The 26,489-nt window shown below is 40.6% G+C and overlaps 1 protein-coding gene across 1 annotated transcript; it reads right to left on the bottom strand.

Annotated features, from left to right (window-relative positions):
- Window positions 1–111: 111 nt before the first annotated feature.
- lmtk2 (lemur tyrosine kinase 2) lies at window positions 112–24,733 on the bottom strand. The gene is made up of 14 exons (XM_079457385.1): window positions 24,208–24,733; window positions 16,324–16,454; window positions 16,091–16,241; window positions 14,257–14,333; window positions 13,635–13,753; window positions 13,109–13,196; window positions 8,992–9,122; window positions 6,353–6,437; window positions 6,006–6,127; window positions 5,750–5,899; window positions 2,930–5,663; window positions 2,684–2,816; window positions 2,188–2,442; window positions 112–2,097 (listed from the first exon to the last, which is right to left on the bottom strand). Exons 1-14 carry the CDS (start codon window positions 24,293–24,295, stop codon window positions 2,069–2,071), a joined length of 4,293 nt encoding a protein of 1,430 aa, XP_079313511.1. The 5' UTR covers window positions 24,296–24,733; the 3' UTR covers window positions 112–2,068.
- Window positions 24,734–26,489: the final 1,756 nt, after the last annotated feature.

Genomic DNA, 26,489 nt, shown 5'->3' with positions numbered 1-26,489 from the left:
TTTACAGTTGTTTTACATCTTGCACTGCATGAAATAGCATTTTAGCATTAACGGAAATGTCCGTAAAATAATGGAAAATGTCATTTTTAACAGTGTAGAAATGAATGAATACAAGGAAACATAGAAGTTGATTTTCATTTAATTCCATAATAAACAGGGTAATTCATTATAAACCATTCCTTCAATGGCACAAAGCATGATCATCATCAATATGAAGTAAAAATATCACCATTTTTAAAATGTACAAATTATAAGGACATGATGACCTGCATTTCCCCATTTATTTCAATCATCTCACACCCATGATATGTCTCGTTTTAGCTTTAAATTACAAAATGAACCCTCGCACCTGTACGTCTTACGTCGTTCTTAATTTACAGACGATAATTAAACATTTATATACATCGGTACAATTCAACATTGAGTTACACTTTAAAGATGTGCAAGATTAAGCAAAATATACTGTCAAATAAAACCAACAAATTTACTTCCATAAAATGTCAGACTGAAGTGAAATTGCGTGCTGGTAATACATATCGTCAACTCCTCTAAAACATACAGCTTAATGTATCCCATCATTCCAGAAATAAACACCAGTCTCGCACGTTACACAATACAATCTGCTGTTGCACCAAAATCAGTGTTCTTCATAATCCAATCCAGAAAACATCCAGTGGTATCAAAAGTTATTCTTGCAGAATCTGCTGTTTTCTCGTGATTTGATCGTGTCTATGTACATTGGTTTTTATCTTTTCATCTTTGCTATTATCAAACCAAAAAAGCATCCGAGCAGATTGGCAAATACGAATCACATGACATAGAAAATATTACCTTTGAGGTTGACTGAAAAAAGATTTCCCATCTCATTTTGAAATCGGGAATTTAAAGAGTTTTCTTTTTCTTTTAGTGGTTTTTCGAAGTAACGCTACAAGCAGCCGTCCCCTTTGGATCCTTTACATTTCTGCTAGCTTTTCTTATTATGAAAGATTTGGGTCGTATTTAAATATACGACTAAATAAAAATATATTTCACATAAACATGATTTCTGTATTTCAGTCCCATAATGTACAAACACTTTTCTGTATCATTATTTGTTTTTATATTACAGTAATGATAAAGTCATGAAAATTAAATCACATAGCAAAAATTCTAATTCGTTGTTTTCATGCGAAGTTCAATTTCTTTTACTACACTGAAATTCGTGAGATTTACCCTTGTACTAAATCTTTCAGACACACACCTGAAGTTCAGAGAGGATTCGGAGGAGAGGTCTGAATCTTTGCTAATGGGAGGATTGGGTGTCCTAATGTGATCTTGATCAGCGGCTCTTACAGGCACTGTGATGATGATCCATTCACCACACAAGCAGACCATGCATCACATGAACGCTCCGATGTGCTGTTCTTCACATAAAACGAATCTTTATAAATAAACTGCCATGAGGAAAAAAGCTGCTCGCTTTAAGACTTCTTAGCGTGTAATCTCCCAAATCCTCAGCTGCCCACATGCTGACTTCTACATTTTATAGAAAACATTGAAACATTGAAACTATGCATGTTGTTGTTTGGGTAAATGTGATGCAAACACTGTACAAACATATCCATGGAGAGCCATACTGACATGACTGTTGCTTCTATTTGATCTCTTAACCATCACGTGATCATATAAATAAGCGTCACACCAGATCTCACTTAAAAAATTTAAAATCCAGTGTGTTAAAGTAAAAGGAAAGTATCTTGGGCTCTGTTGCATTTAAGAGAGGGTCCTCCGGTTGAACCCTGAACTTCAGCTCCATTGCTTACAACTAAAATGAACAGCGAGGAGATCAGCGCACAATTACAAACAACAAAAGTGAGGCAGGACCCTTAGGTAGCGTGTTAAGCAATGTTCCTCCCAACAGCTCAGATGAAAACCATTGCAAATTACTTCGCTGGAACTCATCTGCTGATTAAAGGAAGCGGCCGTGGACACCGGACAGCTCAGTCTGTGCCATCCCTTCGTTTTCTCAAATAAATACTCCTCAAAAGCCTTCAAACCACTTGTCTTTTTCTTCAACATGTAAATGTATCTAATCTTTTTCTCCATCTTCACCGCTTCCTAGAAAAGATAAGAGCAGACATGCAGTTCTAGAGGTCTGGTTTTATTTCGTGTGAAGCGTTTGCTTATGTCTTGCTATGTTTGACTCACCTCCTTGTTCAATGTCTGAGTCTGTGAGGTGGGTAAGGGAGAAGCTAGCCATGCTGGCTGGGGAGATGGAGAAGCGGGAGTAGTTGGACGGGCTGTTCCAGCTCTGTTCCAGGGTCCGGTTCACAGGTGGTGGAGAAAAATACTTAGAAGCAGCAGAGGACGCGCTTGTCTGACTGACGGAATGATCACTGGTTGACTTTGAGAGGAAATTGGGCTCTGGAGATGGGAAGTCATCATCCCACTCAAATGCACCACCTGTCACACAGGTTTAAAGTCAGTTTAGTTTAAACACAGTTATTTGGGGGCGATTTTGAAGACGTGTTATAGAGAGGACAGGTGTTAGAAGTTTAATAGTACCTTAAACCAAATTCCATTAACACAATAATCATGGGTTTTAGACTAAACAGCATCCCAAATTTGGTACAACCCATTGGACTAAAATGAACAAAATGAAATACCTTGACTGATTGCATAATACAATTTCAGAACGTCTCACCTTCTTCATCTGTAGAGCTCTCAGAGTTTGTAAATCTATTAAGGTAGCTGGAAGAAGCCATTGGACTGCTGAAATCAGATACTTGGCAACTGGGCTCAAGGGCATGTTCGCCAAGTTCCTTCGTTGGGGTTTCCTGTTTGAATAAATGCAAGGATTCTTAAAAAACAGACTCTCCCAATACACATCGAGGTGTTTAAAAAAATATGAAATTCTTAGTTTAGAAAATATCAGAGGAAAATTTCAGACCTGGTCGAAGAGGTAGACCGTAACATCATCGAAGAAAGAAACTTCACGTCTGTCACCGCCCTCTTCTGTTGATGCTTTATTATTCTGGGAAGATTTGGGCTTCAGCAAGCTTTTGAGGTTGAGGGAACTATTGTCGTCCGAAATAATAACAGGTACTGGGTGCACGACATCGTCCTCGCTACACTCCGAGCTGGAACTGTTCAACCGGTAGGCACGCACGTCGTCATCAGATTCATCACTGTTCTCATCTTCTTCATCTGCGTCCATCCCATCCTCTGGCCCATATTCCAGCGAGGATCCATCGAGTTTGCCTAGATACCTCCCCTCCATATCCGGCTCCTTCTTCTTCGTTCCCTCTCCAGCATAGGTTCTTGTTAGTTTTGCATGGACCCGGAGATCTGTGGAGGGCTGCGTTGAGGTAGAGGACGTCGCTGCATGTTCTGGGTCTTGAAGGAAACGAGTTTGGTCTGACAGAAGATCAGGGAACTCAGAGCCACACACTTGTTTATCCTGGCTCGAGTCCTCCTCGGTGCTGAGAACCAACTCGGGAAGAGGAGTCCTGTGTGCATCACCGTTTGCTGATTCTGGAGTAGGGCCTGCAGATTCAACTGAAGTCTCGGACACAGAATGCTCCTCGATAACAAGAGCTTCATCTGCTGGAGCACTTCCATTGACGTCATCGCTTTTCCTATCGAGTTCTTCGTTGTCTGAAAAGTAAGCAGAGTCCCTGTAGTTTCCACTCAAGGGCACGTCACCAGGCTGTTGCTGGTCATCACCATTAACCTGAACATCAGGTACACTATCCACCTCAGACACGACAATTTCTGGAGGTACCAGTGCTGTAGGTTCCACAGCAACCCCTATTGAACTCTCTTCAGACAAATCCCTCACACCAGTCTGAGAGTTCCACTCGGGTGATTCCAAATTTTCCGTTTCATACCCACTGTCGGCGGCTTTGTACGGGGGTTGAAGCTTATTAACAGGAGTTGCCAAGGATTGCTCAACGTCTCTATGAATGTCCAAACAATCCAACGAATCAGGTGTTTCGGCCGAGTTTTCAATGGTTGGAAGAGTGGATAAGGTGCTATCCTCCAGCAGGCTGTCCTGACTTAATTGGTCGAGAGACAATTCGGACACAAACACTGAGGACATGTCCTGAGTTTCACGGTTGGTCAGTAAAGTTTCATCTTGATAGATGGATTCTGATGGTGGAATATCCTTGCTCATCGTCCTGTCCAGTTCCATTATGATATCACTCATTGAGTCATTACTTTGACCAGTGAGGCTACTTTCCGTAGCAGCAAAGCTAAGCTGAGTCAACTCGCTGATTCCGAAATCCTGTCCATTCTCCTTAGAGGTTTCAAAAAATTCTTCAAGGCTGGGAGGTTTGGCATCTATGCACAAAGTAACTGTAGTGGCACTTTCAAGGGATTGATGACTGTCGGATGGACTGTCAACTATGACCTCGACACTCTCAGAGGTAGACTCGGAAGAAGTAAAAGTCCCAGCATTTGGAGTAAGCAAAGAGCCATTTGTATGTGGCAGCTGGTTGCTACAGGTTTCTCCTGTTGTGAATATGTCTAAAGGCACCGTTGATTCGTTTTCTTTCAAAGGCGACAGAAAATCCTCTAGAATTGGGTTGACTAAGTCCAAGAATTCATCTTTAAGCTGCATACAATTCTCCGCAGATTTCAAAGACTCACCTGTAAGGTTTACGCTATCTGAGACATGGGTCTCTATCATGGGCCCGGGCAGAGACGAAGCGGATTTGTCCTTTAACAAACTGTTATCTTTGAGGAACAAAAAGTTTTCTGTTAGTTTGTCAGTGTCAAGAAGCTTCATCACATCTGCACTCTCTTGATCAGACACCTCGAGATGAATGGCCTCTGGTCCAAACCCTAAAAAAGAATTGTGAAATGTATCGCTCGCCTCTGTACCGTTTGTTTCACCCTCAGGATCCGTCTTCATCTCCATAAAACCTCCCCTGAATGAATGAGAATCTTCCAATTTCGAATCACCCTCACCGAAAATGTTTGTATGGTAAGGGCTTTCATGTTCGCTTGAGGACCAAATGTGGCTATCCTGAAGGTAAGAGTCTTTTGAGTCAATGCTTTGATGGAAGAAATCTGCATCTGTGCTGGACTCATCCAGCCTGAAATCCCGTAAGACCATGTACTGTTGCTGCTCTAATGGGTTTGTACCCTCAGCACCTTGACTTTCATCCATCCCAACGTCGCTCTCGTCCACTTCCTCTAACTTTATAAAGTACTCATTTCCAGAGGACGCTTTATGTGGATCAAACACTGGCAACGTCCCTGGGACTTTAGCTTCAGTGTCAGGGAAGTGAGCCTGAATATCCTGCTGTGGCACTGGAAAGAACATGCTGTGATAATTCATAGTGGAGTCCATGGAGGACCGACTGTGACTTTCGTAATGGTCGAGCTTGGCCGCCTCCCACACGTATTCGAAACTCAGCCCTCGGCTTGTTTCGGTGACCGTGAGCACCTCATCTGGTTCTCGGCCGTCATCAAACTGCTCCAGGATGGGGAAGGAGGAGTGACTGATGGTGGCTTGTCGAGTGGTGGGATTGGGTTTGAGAGAGCTCCAGCGCTGCTCGAAGTCATCCTCCACGTCTTTTTGGCCCTGCATACGGAGGTAAGTGAGCAGACGGTGGACCTCTTCAGCAGTGGCTCTCTTATCTAGAGGCAGCCAGCAAAACCGCAGGACCTCATACCTGTAGATCAGAGTGCACAGTTAAACTGTTTGACAAGCAAAACAGATCTTGTATTAAAACATGGATGTCCCCTATGAAGGACTAACCATCTTTCTGAGTAGGGTAAATCCAGCTGTGGCTTGAGAAGTCTGACTTGTTGATCTTTGAGCACATGGTGGAGCACTTCTCTATCTGACAGGTGAGGATAAGGCTGCTTCCCACTCTCAAACAGCTCCCATAATGTTACTCCCAATGCCCTGAAAACACAAATCTAAAGGTTACGGATATGTAGATGTGCACACTTCCTAATCTTCGAGTTTGACTGATTATTTGACCCATTTTAAAAGCTCTTCAGATACCTACCAAACATTGCTGGGTTTAGTCTGTTCTGATGTAATCAGGCCTCCATGAAGCTCACCAATCAGCTCAGGGGCAAGCCATCGCAGAGCCACGCATTGGTCATCTTCTGTGGTGATGTAATCCTCCTGCGGAAAACAAAATCCATCCAAGGGTTTGTTAAATCTATCTTTAATGCAATGTGATTCAGTTTAAAAAAAATGATTTCCCAGACCAGGGGCTATAAATATTCTCTATGTGAAACAATTGCCATGTCCTGAACAGCTGAATCTTACTTATTTACCTCATTAATGCTACACATCAATACTTAAACTAAATGATGCTTTTGTCTAGTAGTATGTTGTAGAATGTACCTTAAAACTTGAAGGGCCGATCCCATAGTCTCCCACTTTGACAGTCATGTCTGTCGTGAGATAGCAGTTTCTCAAAGCCAAATCACTGAAAGAAAAATGGAACCAAAATATGAAAATATGGATGGGTTGCACCAACACGGATTAAGAGAGAAGAGCATGGTACGGGAATCACAAATTTAATATAATGGAGCAACAGGATTAAAGTTAATCTAGGTTTATTGTAAAATTAAATGATAGTTTAAATATAAACCTGATTACTTTTAAACAAGGTTTACTGTTTGGTGAAACAGAATTATTCAAATAAACATTGATTTGATCGAATTTAAGCTTAATCCTTATTGGTTGAAACCACCCATAATGTATTTAAATGTGAAGTATCAACTACACCTCTGAAACTTTCATGTTTTAATGATATTGTTCCTCTCCAGTGTTTCACAATCATTACGTGAACTTTGGTGGCCCGGACTTTTTTTTCTGGAAACCGCGCATAGCAACAATTCCACCAACTTTTAGGATGAACCTTCGGTTTCGTTCAGTGAAAAAAACGTCACCAGTACTGTCTCGCAAAGTGTGAGAAACGCTTTGTTGAGTAAGCGACAGATAGAAGCAGCACGTTAGATTCTGACTAAACCAGTGACCGCTGACTAATATGTAGTGTTAGTAGCGCTTTAGAGCGCTCTTATGTATTTAGAAATACATAAGAAGCTTAATTTACACACAGCTCATCTGAAGAGAGAGAGAGTGAGTGAGTGAGTGAGTGAGTGAGTGAGTGAGGGATTCATAAACGTCTGTCTGCTCCCGTTGTCTTTGAACTGCCCGTCACGCGCCCGAGTTACATCCACTGTAAATAAATGATCATTCATACAACTATAAGCCTATTAAATTGCACATAGGCTCTATGAGATATTTTCTGTTTTTATCTATCATGTACTAAAGATTTAAAATTGTATTTGAAAGAGAATTTCTTTTCCTGTCGTGGTCACGAACCACCGCGGGTCTCTTGAAGTACCACTAGTGGTACTTTTACCGCAGTTTAAGAACCACTCTTATAGTTCAAACATAAATGCTTGATGCGACCGATTATCTACAGACTCATAATAAAGATGTCATCACTTACATTAGCATCCAAGCAGCATAAATGCCCGCTGACACATTATTTATTGGTGATTGAGCGAGTGTGTTTTGTGTTGCGGTTACTGTGTGAACAGATGAGCAGATGTGTGCGTGTGGCTTCAGCTCACCCCAACAACAAAATCTTTGATGCCAAACGTTTCCCAGACACACTCCCACAGCATCAGGATATTGTTCCCAGAGAGGAACTAAATGCCCACTGGGGCAGGATGTGAGACGACAGGACATCTGGTGTGTCATTCAGACCGAGCTCTGGTTTCAGCTTTGCCACTCTTTTCAGAGCTTGTCTCTCTTACACCCTCTCCCGGGACATCGCTGACACCAGAGCTGTTTGCACACAAGAGGTCTACGGTCATGCTCAATAAAACCACCTCAAGATAAATGGACAGACATCTGAGACCCTGCGCCCAGCCCCTGGCAAAAGGGGGCAAATACAGTACTGTTGGTGGGTCACGGAGGAGGGGAGCTCAAGTTTTGGCCATAAATGGAAAATCTGCAAGCGAGGAGGAGAAACATGGGGACGCTGCATGTGGGAATACTCTAAGAGGAACAACCCAAGCTCTGCAAAGATAAACCACCTGGAGAAAATGTATAAGCCTGTTGACTTTTATTACAACTTAATAATATAAAGATTGACATTCTGTGGTATTTTCCATATCATTGAGCATATTTTGTTTTTAAATCAACAGACACTTGATCTATTGAAGGCACTTCTTGGTGACACCCAAGAAAATTAGGGATATATGGGTGAGGGGCAAGAGAATTTAATAAAGATGTTAAAAAAATTCTGCTACATGTTTGTAGATTATTTATACTATGTTTACGTTATTGTCACTTTCTGTCAGACCTAAAATGAACCAAATAAAAGCAAAAAACTGTCTGCACTACTAAAAGGGCATATTTCCTTTCCTCAATGACACTCATGTAAACAGATTGTTATTGTGGGAGTGGCAAACAAGGTTTCGCAATAAATCAACTTTAAAGGCAATAATCCAAGAGCCAAACGATTTTCACGACGGCACGGAATCTCCATGCATTCTTTGGAGTTGTAGCTCGGATGAACCCCCCCCCCCCCCCCCCCTCCGCGCGAGGATCGTCTTACGCTCAAACCGCAGAATCATCATATCCCAGCGGCGGAGGACAGCCAACCCCTCATAATCCAGGGTTGCTGTGCAATCGGACACCTTTCGGCATATTCGGAGTGCGCGGGAGGGTAAGGGCGAGCTCGGCATGGCAAGACACTCGACATAAACCAGCCTAGCTCCATAAGACTGGAAGGGTGAGAAGGAAAGTGCAACGTTGCCGTTCTCACACTCGTGGCCTTTTTTGGAAAAAAGAAAGAGGCAAGCGAGCCAGTGGCAGAGAGGAAAGCTGAACAAAGGTGCTCACACGTGCAGGCTGCAGTGGGCACAGGCGGGCGGCACTTCGGCTTTAACCGTGTTTATTTGCATGAAGTGTCAAAGCCACACGGTGAACAGAATGGAAAATGAAAAGTTTGGAGGGCTCACCTGTGCAGGAAGTTGTGTTTGTGCATGTGGGTGACCCCAGCGGCGATCTCGCAGGCCATTTTCTGCAGCTGCAGGAGTTCTCCGTTCCTGTACAGCCAATCATGTTGAGACACGCAACTCTTCAGATCACCCTGCACAACAGCAAAACACAGACGTGTATTCAAGCCACAGTGAATCACAGAATAAAGACTACACAATTTGGCGAAACATGTTTATCATTGAAAACACACTGCGTTTAGATTAAAACAACGATGGAGTTTTTGAGGCTGTATGCACACAGAGGTGGCCACAGGGGGGCGGTACTCTCTCTGTATACAGAACCTTTACTGTCACCCAGGGACTCGACCAAATAAGGGAAAGGCTGTTTAATAGAGACTACTATATGCTGCGTCACATCAATTTAAAAATAAAAAAGCAGAGGTCAGACACGCAGACCAGGGCTGGCTGTGTTGGGTTTCTAGACCCACAGACTGCAGCAAAGTTGCCCTGTTTGAGACCAGCTTGAACAGGAGGGCTGGGTAAATTCAACCGCTCGAAACAGAAAACCGTACAGCTCTGCCTAAAGAAAATAATGGGAAAAGGCATTCGGAGACATAATGTGGTGTATTTTCCATTATGTTAGCGGTGCATTAAACAAATTTACATTCATGCATTTGGAAGACGTATTTGTCCAAAGCGACTATATTATACTATACATTTGTTTCCGAGTATCCTTGGGATCGAACACATGACCTTGGCGTTGCTAACTTCATGTTCTAACAACTAAGCTACAGGAAAGCTTTAAAACATTTTAATAACAAAATGGAAAGAAAAATGTATGCATAAAATGTTCAAAATCAGTAGGTTGATTGTTCGACCTTTTCAAGGGTTTCAAGAGCACTCGCTCAACGGCTGAGGTTTATTACACAAGTCTCAGAGGGAGCGTTCACGCCGGGTCTCAGAGGATCTGGATATCTGTGACTCCTAGCGACACACGGCAAAGCATTCCCTCTGGACAAACCACTAGAGTTAACCACTGCCAGACACATTATTCACTTCTAGTAAAATGACATGTAAGGGGAAATGATTCTGCGTTTCATAAACACGTTAGAACTGACACGATTAACTATCCTCCATTATTACAGACCCTTGCAATGTCTCCTATACAAATGTGTACTAAACGAAAGTGTGCCTGATGCTGCAACCTATCAGAGCTTCAGTACTTAAAAATAAAGACACAATTAGTCAATTGAATCATCATTTCATTAAACAATAATCTCCCGGTGTGGATAAACTGCCACGTTTGAATAATCTTCTTGCTTTATAAAAGCTATTGGTAGCATATGAAGAAAGTCTCATGAAACACACACAGGTCATATTTTACCCACCAAATCAAAAGAAAAACTCTATTTTGTCTAAATAAAATGAAAAGAATAACCGTAAACATTTTCGTAGTCACATTATTTCAACGAAGCTTAATCACATACACATACAATACACATTAATAGTCACTTTCATCACAAAGGTTTTTGCTTAAACATTTGACATATACGTTTGTGTAGTTCGTCTTTCCAGCATTTAAATGTAACTTTATATTACAGATATGTTTTGCCTTCACACACACACACACACACACTGGTGGTCTCTCCCTGAAGACAGCCCTTACAGAAGAGACTGTCATTCACTCCAGGAGCAACTGGCATTCTGTAAACCAGCTCCAGTTGCTCCCCGCAGCTATATTTCTGTCTAATATGCACTGTGTCAGGGTTACCACTGGTTACCCGTCATACACAAGCAGCCTACTACACTCAAGCATGACACGCGATGCCTTTTTATATAAAATAAATGATACAAAAACCAAAATCTAGATGGCCATGCCATTTCTTCCTGCACAGAAGCTTTTATTAGTGCTGACCACTAGACTACTGCATACTAGCGTATGTCTTGTTATTGTCATTATTTCTTATTTTGTGTCAGCAAAATTCTGAAAAATTCTGATTAACATCCAGCACATTATCACTCCCGACTAGTCACATATTGACACTCGGTCAGCATTACTTTTTAACGGACATGAAAAAACTTTGCATGTAATATAACAGTTTATTTATCGTAATATAAAAGACAAGATACAAACAGTCACAATGTTGTTCAAAAATACAGATTTTCAAATGATACCAACGCGAAACGATCGATTTGTTGGAGGAACAGATGCACCATAAATCTCAGATCCGGCGAACAAAAGAAGTTCAAATATTGCTGCGAGAAGAAGAAATACGCCACGTCAATGCCATTGGCTGTACCGTGTCTCATCACTTCGTTGTCTTTGAACGTGAAGCAGCTCCCGCAGTCAACTGCATCTAGCTAATGTACCGGTGCATTCACTGTCCCGGCTTCTACATAGTTATCGTACTGCTTCGTTGCAAAATTGGTTGCGACAAAGTTATTTGTAATACTTTTACACTGCTTTTGGTCAGTTTGTGCAATAAATACCTGAGACTGTACTTTTATTCGCGTGTTGTGTTTTATATGGCTGAGAAATGGTTTGGTGTCTCGTTCTGGAGCATTTAGCGACAACAACGCAGTTCCCCACTCGTTGAAAAACGACAGCAAAGGGATACCCTGTGCGATCAAAAGTGACGCTGAGGGGGCGCTGACCGAGCGTCAATATGCGAGTCGTGTTGTAGCGTCAGATGTGGACGGTGTACTTTGTATTAAGGTCTGTTATATACTTTGTATTTTGTCCCCTAAACATACTTTTTTCTAGAGTGCCCTATGCATAGTACACAGAAAGAGCACTTGTCTTGCAGTATCACAGACTAAGGAAAGGCCCAGACTGCATTATGCAACAGCGGGCTACGGTGAGCTCACGCTCTCTGGAGACGGGCGGTATGGCTCGAAGCCATCCACCTGCTCGGGCCCAGAGGACTCCACAGACCACAGGCATTGTTATTAACAACTGGTCAGGTGTGCAGTGTGTTCGTACTCACTAGCGCTGTGGGATTAACATACAACAAACTCATTACTGAGCACGAGCAGGGTCTACATCAGCACAAACTCCAACCTCTGTTTACTATCATGCTTCATCATCCTTTTCTTTTATGTATATTTACAGTTTGGAAAGAAATAACACACCGGCCGTTTTTGTTTCACTTTGCACTTTGAGACTTGTTACAACACACATGTACACAAACATATGAATTATAGAGATGTCAAGAAATATTATTAGAATGACTTATAGCTCTCGATATGTGAATTTAAAGGGAAATCAAAAGAAAGCTTCAAACGTGTTCATCCTGAAAATGTTATATTTGACCCAGCAATAGTTTAAACAAAATCATCATTTTGGGTTGAAACAAACCATCACAGGTTAAATCTCAACCCAACGGCTGGCTTCGCCCTTTTTGACCCAAGGCTGGGTTGAAAATAACCCAGCATTTTTAGAGTGCCCTCTTCCTCGCAGTAACGTTTGCAGCATGCTGATAAAATGCACCAACGCAGCGAGATGTGAGAGTGACGGTGTTAGTAAAAGAATCCTGTTGCTTTATTGGGATATGAGGGAACTGGAGAGCAACCTACTGCAGACTGTTATGCCGCTCGTATCCTTGTCAGGCACAAGCAGCGCTCCAGAAATAGATCAAGAAAAACAGAAAGAAAATCAAAGGGCAGACAGCGACTCGATCCCTTATGACGAACGCCTGACTAATTGAAGCTCTGGGAACAAATGCAGCAGTGAGGTGTGGTGGGCTATCTGTGCTTTCATCAGACTTGTATCATACCGATTTGACATGCCGGACATGGCCGTGAAACAAAAACAACAAGATCCCAGGATCCGATTCAGCCGCTTAGAAGGGTGGCATTTGATGCCTTGCGAGTGTTCGTTGCAGGCGAGTGTTTAATGATAGGAAAATCTTTCAATACTATTCATTTGAGTACTTCTCTCTAAATATGCATATACATGTTAGTGATTCGATACTTTTCAAATGAAAATGTATTTTCATTTGATGGCAACACACACTAAGCTTTCAGGGAAAGACAAGGTTTTTAGCATCCACTCTGAGGGTCTATTTTCTTGTTTGTGATTAAAAGACTGCGATTTTTTTTGTGCTTTTAGAAGCCTAATGGCACAAATTGAACTTACCAGTTCACAGTTCTCAAACACGAGTAGGAAAGGGATGGCCTCTACACACTGACCAAGACACTGCAATATATTAGGATGCTGAAGAACCCTGTGAACACACAAACGATGTCAATGACCACATAATAAAGTCCACAAACTAAGCACCCGTCCAAATACCGACACTTTCAACTTGACCTTTTGTCCAATTGCACAATGTATTTCCTGTATGTTTCAATGGGTGTTGCATGGGCATTTACATTTAGCAGATGCTTTTATCCAAAGCAACTTACATTGCATTATCCTATACATTTGTTTCTAAGTATGTGCAATCCCCTGGGATTGAACCCACAACCTTGGCGTTGTTAGCACCACATTCCTACCACTGAGCTACAGGAAAGCATGCTTTCAAGTTGCCAAGATCAGAGGTGACGGTATTTGGACAGGCCCTAAATCTCTAAAATGTTACTCCAAGAACAAGTATAAGCTTATAAGTCTTAAATCTACCATGATAAAACCTTAAAACCAATCACGTTATTTAAGTATTTACCTGAATGGGTCTCCCTGCTGAAGGAACTCATTCTGCTCTTTGGAGCTGGCGCTGGCCTTCAGCTCTTTGACAATCACTCGGGCGAATCCAGGTTCAGCATAGATCTCGCTGAGCAGAACCTGTCAGACAGACAAACAGATCGGGTAAACAAAGAACACAACACTTGACCAATGCTGAAAAGCGATTCAGATGGATACAAAGTCCTGAAAAACAAGGCCTAAACACAACGCGACAGGTGGCTCCGATGAGGATGTTCCCATGGCTCAGCCGGGCAGGAAAAAGAACCAGGAAACAAGTTTTCCCTTAAGTCCTAATCTTCGTAAACACATCCACACACCGGCAGCATAAGGGCAGCTGGAGTGCCACATTACGCTCCCTTGTACACGTCAAAACCCGACCCCTGAGGACCACGGCCGTCGGCAAGGACACGAGAGCAAGTACCAACAAGAACAATAGCTACGATTTTCAGATGAATCCTCGGGAGTAACTGTATATTTGTCCCTAACAAACACTTCACAGAGAGGTCAGAGCTCTGCTTTCACATGATGCAATTGAGCGACTGCCATATTAGTCTATCAGTACGCTTTCACACTTTTGGTGTGAAACAGAAACACAGGCTTACCTTTCCGAACCAGCCGCTCCCGATCTCCTGAATGTAGCTGAGAGAGTGTCGCGCCACGGGTGGACCCGATGAGACGTCTGCAAGAGCAAACATCAGACTGGATTAATGCATACAAAAGCCAAGGCAAATAAACACCAAATACAAAATGAAACACACTGTAAAGCTTTAGTTAGTATGAATATAGTGCTTGCTATAAAAATGCAGAGGAACAACAATGCCCATAGAAAATGTATGACTCCTTAAAAGGTTATGTAAGTCAAACCTTTGTTTCAGTACAATACTTCACTACCTTTAGAAATATCCCTGCATTTTCAAAGCACTCAAAACTAATTTGTCCAGTGGCTATTCAACGCTGTGTGCTTATGGCCAGTCAATTCGAGCTGGTTTAATACGACGCAGTGTTTACTGCCTGTAAAACGTGCCAGACCACACAGTCATTGGTCGCTTCAAACAGCATAATACAGTCTTTTACTTTAAAACATTGACTTTTCTACACGACTTTTCCATTTAAGACAAATTCTGACGTCTGAAACCATATCAATTCTTTATGTGAGAAGCCACTGATCTATAATAAAGAACTGGATTGCTAATGACATCATAACAGGGACGTCCATCATGTTGCCATATAGAGTACCTCAGAGATGATACATTTTTGTATGCAAACCCCAGAAGCGAGTTAGCATTTTAGCACCAAGTCTAAGTTATTTTTTATGGGTTTTTGGTAAATTGACTAAGCTCTGTGGTTAAGAAAATCTATGACATAAAACACACCAGTTATAATCGCATTTTATTGGATGCTAAAAGCAACTACATCCTTTGGTGGGTACGTTAGACGAAATTTGGCATATAAATCGCACAAATAATGCAACGTGGGCAAAAATGTCTTAAATCACTGTTGGGGATTCATTCACGGAGGAATTACTTACCAGGGAACACATTTTAAATAAAGTCTGAAAAAGTTGTCGGCTGCTTGGTGGTGGTGAAGTTGATATCAAGCGACCTTGGTGTGGTCTGTTTATAGCCTCTGGTTTACTTTTTACTTCTGCTGATTGTATTTCAGCTTTAAAATTTGGTGTGTTAATGTTTAAAGATGATCTTGATAGAAAAAATGTTTAAAAAACAACATAAACCTTAGTTAATCACAGATCTTATTGTTGTGATCTTCCAAAGGTCTATGGGAAAGATGCACAGGCTTTCGGTGGAGGGAACCAATCCGACGCTTACTTCCGGTGTCATGAAAAATTGGGCCCCCGTGTAAATTGTGACGGATTAGGACCAAATCTAGTAGGTAGTTGTAATGCCTGATAAGTTGTTATCTCGATATGTTGTTGTATGGCTAACCGAAGCTGCGTTAGCTTCTAGCGAGCTTAATACACCGGGTAATATAAAATAATTAAAATGACATGTTTACAAATAACATATGCGCATATAAGCTTCACGTTATATAAAAGGCTCGAGAAGAGACTTGCTTTGTCATGACACCGGGTTAGACTACAAAAATACAGCATCTCTGAGGTACTCTATTGGTAGTAAGATGACGGCAATTCACCTGCTCATGTTGTGAGAAAATAAATGGATATTTAGGTTCATTTAAAGTTGAATTTAACACAACACAAGATATAGAGTAAAACCTTTGGATCATTAATAATTATATCTACTTGTGTTATCGTTATTATGCACCATTATGTGTTTTTATTGCATTTCATGACACGTATTTATCATGTTTCCCAGGTGCTTGTGACCCAGTCAGTTTTTGGCGTAGTTAGAGCAACAAGAGACGAGCAGATTTATATTTATACGGTGAGCGACAGGAAGCAGCTGTGATGTTTCTGACCTGCAACACGGGGCAGCTGGAGGTGAGGGGGTCCAGGGAGGGGAACAGGTGGAACAGCCAGAGTGTAAACCTCCGCAGGTGACTGCATAGAGGGCGTGTCCTCTGCTGGGGGCGTGAAATCAACCTCATCCTCAAAGTGGTCTTCAAACTCCTATACAACATAAACAATTGAGATTTCGGATACTACTTGCAATGAAGAAACGCTCTTAAATTATAAACCGTATAGACTTCACCTTAAAGTTGATCTCTTGCTCTTTGCAGCAGGAAACACAGTTGAGCAGCAACAGACAGAGGGCCAGCAGCACAGCCAGAGACAAGAGCAGCGGGACACTCAGAGAGAGATCCACGTCTCCAGCAGACGTTCCTGGACACACAAACACTTGATTATAACCTAATGTGTTATATACCGGTTGGATGACGATATATTAGTAATCCCTTGTGTAGCAGCAGTGTTCTCACACATCAACTTAATCATGTGTGTGTTTAGGACACTGAGCTGCTTAGTCTTACAGACAAAACAAAACAAAAGCCTTGTTCAAGGCCGTGTGCACTATGTCCAAGCATTTTTTTCCTAGAGCAAGTTGTTTTTCATTCTAAAACCACCAGCAGCGTAACCTCAGATGAGACACTGACCGTTTTTCCACGCTGAATGAAAAAAAAGAGTTTTTGCAGCGCTCATTAATGTCATAAGCATCATACCACAAGGGTGGAGCAATACCAAGCCAGTCAACCATCACATCATGCTTGCACAACAATGAAGTAACAATGCTATCTCAGAGCATATGTGTATCCTGTAGTCTCCGAAAAACCTTTTGCAATGATACAGTGTATAGTATTCTTGACTGTGTATTCTACATTAATAACTTTATTACATCCTTTTACTCTTTTGTTCTGTTCATGTAAAGCTACTCTCGAGCGACATTTCTCTATAAATAAACCTGAATTAAAACAAAAATCTTTTGTACGAAAAAGTTTTTTAGCACACACTAACAAGGATTTCAAAGTGATGCTTTTTCCCAATGTTAATCGATTTTCTAAAAACTTTAATATTTGATTGTTAACTCCTCCTGGTGTTTATGTCCCTGTTATGTTATTGTTACTGTCAATAAAAAAGTTAAAAAAAACATAATACTTGTTTTCCTTTAAAGGAAAACAGGATTCTCATCTCTCAGCAGCCTTCAGCCAAAGCGCTTGTTGAACATTCGGCTTTGGACGGTTCAGACAACAGTTTAGGTCTCAGTGTTGAAAGACGGGGATGTGTATCAGCACCTGTTCTGTCACCACACTACCATTAACACTGCTCTCCATTCCACTCATCAAAACAAAGCTCTCCGGGGTTCACAACAGCAGCCGGTATAATTGGCGGAGGGGAACAAAAACTGGAGGCGGAAGGGGTCGGTAACACAGATCTGAGAACAGATGAGATGTGATATACGTGCTGGGTGTGTGCGAGTGTTTGGGGTGTTGCGAACACAGTAGTTTGTCTTGCACAATTAGCTGTCATGGATGCATGTTATAATCTCCAGCCATAGTAAATGTTACAGCACCAACCTAACACTAGCAATGATAGGACAAGTGCTGGCATCGATTCTGATGTTCCGATTGGATTCTGATTGCGCTTATCGAAAGAGAAAACAGTTACATACCTCTAAGACATTTAAGATACGAGTCATCAAACTAAATACCACTGCCTTTTGTGAAGGTGATGTTAAATTCGACTACTTGCAAAGTATTTGTCAGTAATACAGCTATTTTGGGGATAAATGTCAATTGCATTGCAGATTGGTTTAAGGTGTGCCCCTACATTTTCTGCTTGCGCTCATAAAATTTCATTTAGGGGCTACAGTGCTGGTACAGTGCTACAATAAGGTTTGTTTATGTTGTAAAGATTAAACTGTCTATAGATGGTTTTTCATTCCGTTAACCCCACGTCTAACACAAGAAAAATGTATTTGTCAATAATGGTGGCATCTAAAGTAGGGATGCACCTATACCACTTTTTAAGGAGTACGAGTACCGATATTTTTTTCCTGGTAATTGCCGATACCGATACCAATGCCTGTTGTACAGTTTATTTTAGTTTGTGGCAATTTTCTAAGAACAACACAATGAGACTAATGAACATATCAGCATCTTTATTTTTAACAAACCTACTCATATTAAATATTGACAGATTTTTCGTCATTCGCGTAATTGCCGTCATTCGTGCAATTCGCACCGCAAGTAGGTCTATCGCGTCTTTGCATTGACTTAACATGTAAATCACTCTATCTTAACGCTTCATTCGTGCTTTGTGTGTACACACTATTGTGTCTGCTGCGGCTGGTGTCACTGTGTCAGTTACGTCACCTGAGGTATCGGTCTTTGTTATCGGGAATTTTTACGAGTACATGAGCTTGGCATCGGGCCCGATACCGATACTGGTATCGGTGCATCCCCAATCTAAAGTATTATTAAATATAACAAGAATAATCCACCTTCGTGTCAATCCGCAATCCTACCACTCCGATATAAAATGTAAATGTAAATAAAAACAAGGGAGCGTGTGTACAAGGTCTGCTTTTTAAATACGGAGGTAACAAAAACAGCAAGACAACTAACCGTGCTTTCACACCAGACTCGAATGAAGCGTTAAGCGAGTGATTTACATGTTAAGTCAATGCAAAGACGTGATAGACATTCTGTGGTGTGAATTACACAGCGCGAATCGAGCGTTTCGGGCGTTTGACGGACGAGTTGAAAGATTTGAACTGATCTGTTGGACCCAGACACGGCGCCGAAAGAGTCTACGCCATTTTTCATCCTACATAGCACATAAAGCACAAAATCCATGTCAGCCATTTCGCAACGAGACTTGAGCTGCCTGGCAGAAGCCCCTCCCATGCCACGAATTCGCATCTGTTGTGAAGTGAATTTCATGCACGAATGAAGCGAGTAAACTCAGTTGGAGCTCGAGAGAGGTCTTACAGAAAGGAAAGTTCACTTGTATGAATACACGAATTCCAAACAGCGTTTTTGTTCCTTTGGAGGGAACTTCTCGAACAGGACACAACCCATAAAGATAACGGTACATTGTATTCCATTGCTGTTTTGGGCAAGTGTATTTATATACAGTTTTCATCTGTTTGTGAGGTGCTGGAAAACAACTGTGAAAGAAGTCTTTGGTTCCACAGATTTGACACGGGGCTAACGTTAGCCACTCTTACAAGCCCTTCGCTAAAGTGACAGTGTTGCCAGATCTTCATAGAAAAAACAGACAAGCCCAAAATAAACTAGAAATAATTTATATTTTATAAGACCCCAAAATCTCTTATATCCGCAATAGTCGAGCTTTGTAACAACGAACATAAAAGTGCTTTAAAATACACTGCAACATTGCAAAAGGGCCAACAAAACACAGCACGTCTGTCAGAGGTACTTTAGTTTAATTGATGGACAAAAAGCCATATTTTACCAGGATCACCACGGGAACTGACTGTTTGTATCACTCCACCAACTAAACTAACTTGGACTATACTGTCCTTGCAACTGCGTTACTCTGAAGTTAGACAGCTATCCTTTCCAGAATGTTTTTATGTAAAACTGGCATACAATAAACAAGATATGAAATTACAAACTACGCATTCATTTGTTTGGTATACATACAGATGCGTGCACTGCCATCTGCACATTGATGTACATGTGAAGCGATAGGACTTTCTTTCATTATCATATAATATCCATCACAGTTTAACTTCCAAGAATCAATATTATGTTTACACATAATATGAATGCTTACAGATAATAAGTAATAAACTTACAGGCATATCTTTCTCCGAGGAAAAGATTGTTTGCGTGGCAAACTGAAACTAATGCTGTGCGATGTACAAACTTATCGGCCAACAAAAAGCTGCTATCGCGACAGGCCAACATCCAGGGTCTTCAACGCTCCAATTATTTATGCAGAAATAAAGCTAAAGACTGATGGAAGTTTTATAATGGCTTCATTAATGAAACCAGACAAAAAAGTTAAACTGTATAAGCGGGCCTAAGATTACTGCCATTGTCAACTATATGAGCGAGCATTACATTACGTATTACTTGACTTGGAGTAAATCAATAACATCAGGTCATGTGAGATGAAAATTAAACAAGTAAGAACCAACACACCAACGAATCACCTGAGACCAAGTGAGAACAAAAGAGGGCTTCAGCTCAGTAACTAAAAACATTACTTTTAGGCTAGAAGCCAAGAGCGTTTGATAGCAATTTTACTGAAATGCAATTGGAACTAATCCATTGTGTTGTATGTATATAAATATATGGTATAATAGTTATATTATTAATTACAGTAAATGTTAGAGTTTCTGTTCCTTGTCTCCTTTAAACAAAACCAGAAAAGGCTTCCTTCACCTCAAACTATTCAGTAGCCAAAATTGTAGTGCATCCCTAATACCGTAATAAGTCTTCAACTTCTGAATTATCAGTTTCAATCATTACTTTTGTCATTTTGCATTATTTTGAAGTGTATATTTTCTATAAATACACAAATAACTGTACAAGGGATTGTTAAATTAGTGTAGATTAAATGCATGAGGGATCTGTTGATCATCACTGATGGTCACTGTTGATGCATCAGACAGCACACCTCCCCGTTTGTTCTTCTTATCTGACTCAAACCTTTATATCAAGACTTGGCAAGCGGCAGAAATGATTCCAACTCCTTCTCGGGCCAATAAACACCAAGCTGCCAGCTCTTATTTCGGTTCTCTTGCATAATGAAGTGAACTTCACTCACACACAGATGATGGGGATGACCCAATTGGAGAGAGTGTTGTATTCTCAATTGGCACTTTTCCACTGCATGGTACCACCAGGTTTAGTACGACTCGACACAACTCATTTCACTTCGGGTCGCTTTGCTTTTCCACAGCATGTTTAGAAGGGGATTATAAATGTTACATCATGGTTGCGCCACCACTACTGCTGTAGCATCATTGAACGCGACAAACATATGCACAACACAGGAATAATGGAGCATATCGATGGCGGATGGCTGCAAAACAAAATACTGCTAAAATACCAGAGAGTTTGGGAAATCTAACAACAAAGAGCAGACAACGATCATTTGGTTTGCACGAGGGTAAGCTAATGTAGCATTTAGCATTGTGTTAAGGGTCTCAATCTCTTTTTTACTGTCACAAAGCATATATAGAAATGCCAATATTACATATTAAAATGCATATTCATGAGTTGCAAATCCAAAGCGCCGGTAATGATTCTCTTCGCCCAATCAGTGATTGTGTATAAACGCATCACATTTTGGTATCGGTACAGTGCACTTGGACCCTCAAACGAGGTGGTACTAAAAATATATTATCAGGTATCAGGTAGTACTGTACCCAGTGCCGTACTGTGCAGTACTATGCAGTGGAAAAGTGCCAAATGTGGCGTGTGTGTTCAAAGTTGACAAAACAAACAGAAGGAAAATTGACTAAAAATAGAAATATACCTGCCATCAAAGATGATAGAAAAGCGATATGTGGGTACATATTTAACAAAGTGAAAATGAACAAGATAAGAAAAACTAGGCCGTCTGTAAATATATCCTCTTTAAAGAACCAAAGCACAAATTCACCACTTACAAGTGTGTGACTTTAAATCTCCTGCTGTAACCAATGTCCCTGCAATTCGGAATAATCTGTTTTGTTGCAAGAACTATAATCGCTTTGTGCAGTTAAAGGTTACACTAATTCAGACTATTTGTTGTACATCCGTTAGTTACCATATAGGAGGGCTGTGCTGTAGTATACATATACTGCTCAGAAATACACCAGATTGACATCTGAAAGACATGACTCCACTTCCAAATCACCTTCAATTTCAAACATTTCTATGGCAGGATTTGGGCTTGTTTCCTCTAAAGCAGTGGTTCTCAAACATTTCAGATCAAGTTCCACCTTTAATAAAATATGTTGTTCCAAGTAACACTGATTAGTAATAGTAGAGCTGTGAATCTTTATCTTTACACCTCGTCCTCCAATTCTAATGTATTATTAATAATACACTATTACCAGCTGTTTTCAAACTATGTTTTTTTCATGTTTTTCAAGTTAGTTAGCAGTAATAGTGAACAACAAACACTTTTCCACACGCACTTCATTGATTTAACCTCGTGTAGATAGAAGTAGCACTTTAAATCAATAACAACAGCTTTAAACAGCGGCTCAAGTGCAGAAATACATAAAAAACTTAATTTGCACGCAGCTAGTCAGAAGAGACGCAAGCATCTCTCTGCTCCCGCTCTGTGTTTGCATTCCAGTTATATCCACCAATGATAAATAAACAATAACTCATACAACTATTTTAAAATTGCACATAGGCTCATCAATCATGTAGTAAACATTTAAAATTGTATTTAAAATACGAAATGTAAATTAGTATATAGGGTTTCCGTCGTGTCGTGAGCCACCGGTGTCTCTTCAAGTACCACTAGTGGTACGCTACCACAGTTTGAGAACCACTGCTATAAAGTGACTGTTCGTCAGGTTAAAGGCAGAGTAGATCACTAGAAAAATGCTAACGTTTGCTGCTAGCAGTGCAATCATATGATCCCTCCCACTAGCGAATCGCCAGCCAAAGCCACGCCTACTCCCAAACATTAGCACGTGCACAGACCAGAAGCGGTAGGATCGGTTCCAGTGAAGCCACATTCACCGGTGAGAAAACATTACAGTACAAAGTGAATTACATTACTACAATAACGATTGCCCAAGGACAGTAATTGGCCCAACGTGTTTGGACCCTATATCAGTTGTTAAGAGCTTGACAAAAAACTTTTCTGGACAGGATTGCCTACCCTGCCTTTAAGCACTAGTGCTAGATTGCCAGTATGACAGCAGCAGCCCAACTGAAAATAAACAATGATGATGATTATATCGACGTTTTGTGTGTATGCCCTCTTTATATACCACCTTTCAAACTAAAGGCCGTTTGAAAAGAAGGCTTGGTCACCTTGATTTCTGAGTCTGTTATTGAGGATTAATATCAAAGGAGTAAGTTAAAAACGTAGTCAAGTCAGCTATAATTCAACATTTAGGTCATCGCCGTGGAACAACGCAGCCACAAACACAGAAAATATCCAGAAATAAAAAAATGATGTACTCGCACTTTACACAACTGACCACTGAAAATGTGCTAGCAATAACAGAATGCAAGCATCAGTCTGCTGATAGATATTAAACAAATTAAAAATCATATTAACTATTGTAATCCTTAATAACAACATCAACAATATAACACTTATTAATAATAATTCAAAAATAATGCAATAAATGAAATCGGACCTGAGATGTAATGATGCGTCACATCTATTTATAAAGAATCATATTTACACCCCTATATGACTGTCCACATCAAGGCAAATCACAGCCCCCGTCTGTATTGATAGCTGCAGGTCAAGCCAAAACACATTGTTATTCTTGCTAACGGTTACTGTGAATTCTTTAGACAAGATCAGGAAACCAAAGCCAAGACGTGACTCCCTCCCTTTGGCATAAAGCTAACTATTAGTCAGGACTGCTTCCCTGAAAGCTGCCCTAAATGATCAAGACCCTCAGTAAAGCTCATCACATGACGATTATCCCTTTATCATCCACTATGAGTATAAAGAGCCTGTCACCCGGAATAGCACCCGGAAGAAAGACCTTTTTACAGAGTAAATCATTTACCACTGATGATAAGAAATGAAATGCTTGGGTTTATGATTTGCATTCCTGTAACTTTTCGCATCTCGCATGGTGAAACCAATGATTCAAGAGTCACTCATAAACACAATGGGGTGACGCATTTCACGCCATTTCTTCCCATCCAGAGCTGTAATATAAGAAGTCATTTGATGACAGTTTCACAGATGTGGACACAAGGTGGTTGCTTACATTATTAGCAAATAAAAGCACCATGATTGATTTTCTATATTCATGTATTTACAACTGTACTTGTGAATGTTTTTTGTAAATACATGTCAAGGTAGGCAGGCAGTGCACCTGTCAACACAAACACAGGTCTAGGTAGGCAGCTCACTAGCTCACTAGCGAGACGACATGAGTGAAAGCAGCAGACACACGTTGTCATCTTACCTGAGTGTTCATATGAGACTGGAGCTGTTTGTGCGAGTGTGGCAAATCCCAGTAAACACACACACACCCCTCCACGGAGAGCCGCCATCCTCAACACTGCGGCTAATCCGCTACCCTCAGCCACCTACGAAGAGCTTTTACACCTTGATAAATACCGCAAACGACGCATGAACTCGTTCGTCTATATCTTTACACATCTATATTTCTACATGGGTTTTGTCAAAGACGCATTTTGCCTCGTGGCTCTCGTATGTTGTGTCATCAGCTTTAGCTAACACGGCAGTCCTGTGGTGTTCGTGAAACTAAGCTAATGCTAACCGCTTCCGGGCGTCTTATTTGCGGCGATTTGTCATCGTTTAAACTCTCTCGTGTGTTCGCAACCTCTCTACGACGATTAAATGTAACGATGTTTCGTTCACCGGCATTGTAAAGCTCGTAGGTTGATAGAGAAATCAAAAGCGCAGTAAATACGGTGCTCCGGCATCACCTTTCCGTACGAGCGCCATATTTCCTGACGTCAAACTTCGCGTCGCGTCATGCGGGCGAAGCTGACGGAAGCCGACACATCGCCTGCTCGAGTTATCATTTTAGTTTATTTCGGTATGAGAGAAAATCTGCTTTAAACTGTTATAATGTGCAGTCATACAGAGATGAACAGTCTCGTTAACATTTACAGGCTTGTTTTTTCTCAACTCGATATTAATAATTATCTTTATAATATTGATCATTCTTATTAAATTTCCCAAATAATGTTCATGGTAGATTTGTCATTTAGGCTATTTTGGGGTGGCAGTTCTTTTGTGTTTAGTCCAATCCATTAAAATTATTTCTGAAAACAATTTTGAAATATGTATTTATTTAGAATAATTATATAATTTATAATATTTTTTAAATAAATAAAAAATGTTAGCTTTCTAATGAAAGAAGTCAATTTGTTGGCTAAAAAGCTATTTTTATCTGCAGAAATAATCTCAAACATTTAAGCATACAATTTGTGAATAAAATATTTGTAGATGATAAAAAGCATGCCTCCCAAGGTGTTTATAGGCCCGGTTTCACACACAAGGTTAAGGCTAGTCCCAGACTAAAATGAACATCTTATCTGAATATAACTTGCCCAGAAACATCTTAAAGTATATCAACGGCATTATTTTATCTCATGCTGCACACCAGTAATGTTTTCTTCCAAGGCATATTTATAAAAGCTACATAAACATCTTAATTCAACTAAGGCATAGTCCTGGCTGCTTAAACTAAGACGTGTCTGTGAAGCTGGGCCATAATAATCATCACTATGCAATTGATCGTATGTGTCCATTCTCCAGACACATCCATTCCTCTTTGTGTGTACTGTATCGGTTTTATGGCTGCTATACCACAAGCACATTTTATAAATTGTATTATTTCGTATGTTACAGTTTGTTTAATAATGGCATTCACTCATGCATGAACTCCCGGCAAATCTGACCTTTTGGACAAATGATTTTAAAAGAGATTTGTTCATTTGAATGGTTCAGCAGTAACTTCACTGAGCATTTCTCCAACTACTTTCAACTTGTGTTAATGTGATTTTTATGTATGAAGTTAGTATCTTTCACACAGGTGCCCTTGCAAAGTGCAGTGCATCACAAAAACAATGGACAAATGCCATTCTTCAAGTTCACTTGATTACACATTTGTTCTTCACATATGTGGATGAAGTAATTAAATATTTATGTCTGCTTATTTTTGTGCCATTTATATATAAGTATTTAACATTTAGACCCATTATAAGGAAAATCCTTTGAAAGCCTAGTTTTGTGGAAATGTTCTGAGAAAATATATGAATGGCTATCATTATAGCCAAATTTATCTTAAAGGCAAGATCACTTTCAGTTTGTATAAAACAAAGTTTTATTTGATGTGCTATTATCTCTCCTCCACAATGCACAACAAATGCAGTCTGTCTGCATCTTGCCAGCATCACTCTATGTCCCAGTAGTAGGCTACCTGAGAGCCAATGACCTTAGAGCTCACATGAGTCCTTCAAGGGTATATGCAAAAAACTCGTCCGTTCAGACCAATAGCTATCAGAAATGATCCCCTCGGATTAGCTAATGAGGAGGGAGGTGTTTTGTCGTAAGGGAGACCTCCGTGGGTTTAAGGGCACGAACCTTGTGATACCTGCGCACTTTCGATCACAGAAATAAAGGAGAGGGTCTCTGAGTTTACCTTGTTCCAGAGGATACAGAAGAGGAGATTGCATTCACACATCACTTCCACAACCGGTCGGGAGAAGGTCA

The sequence above is a fragment of the Barbatula barbatula genome, assembly GCF_947034865.1.
Source record: "Barbatula barbatula genome assembly, chromosome: 5".
Classification (NCBI taxonomy): Eukaryota; Metazoa; Chordata; class Actinopteri; order Cypriniformes; family Nemacheilidae; genus Barbatula; species Barbatula barbatula.
Note: the sequence above shows the minus strand (reverse complement) of the source record. Positions and strands in the feature narration are given on the sequence as shown.

What these genes read in the sequence shown, in the direction of transcription:
- lmtk2 (XM_079457385.1), bottom strand. Translation starts at nt 24,295, where the DNA reads ATGGCGGCTCTCCGTGGAGGGGTGTGTGTGTGTTTACTGGGATTTGCC. An exon ending in AAACACAACTTCCTGCACAG is followed by an intron (nt 6,438 to 8,991) that starts GTGAGCCCTCCA and finishes TTTTTCTTTCAG; the next exon opens with TGATTTGGCTTTGAGAAACT. An exon ending in CGGTCTACCTCTTCGACCAG is followed by an intron (nt 2,817 to 2,929) that starts GTCTGAAATTTT and finishes TTATTCAAACAG; the next exon opens with GAAACCCCAACGAAGGAACT.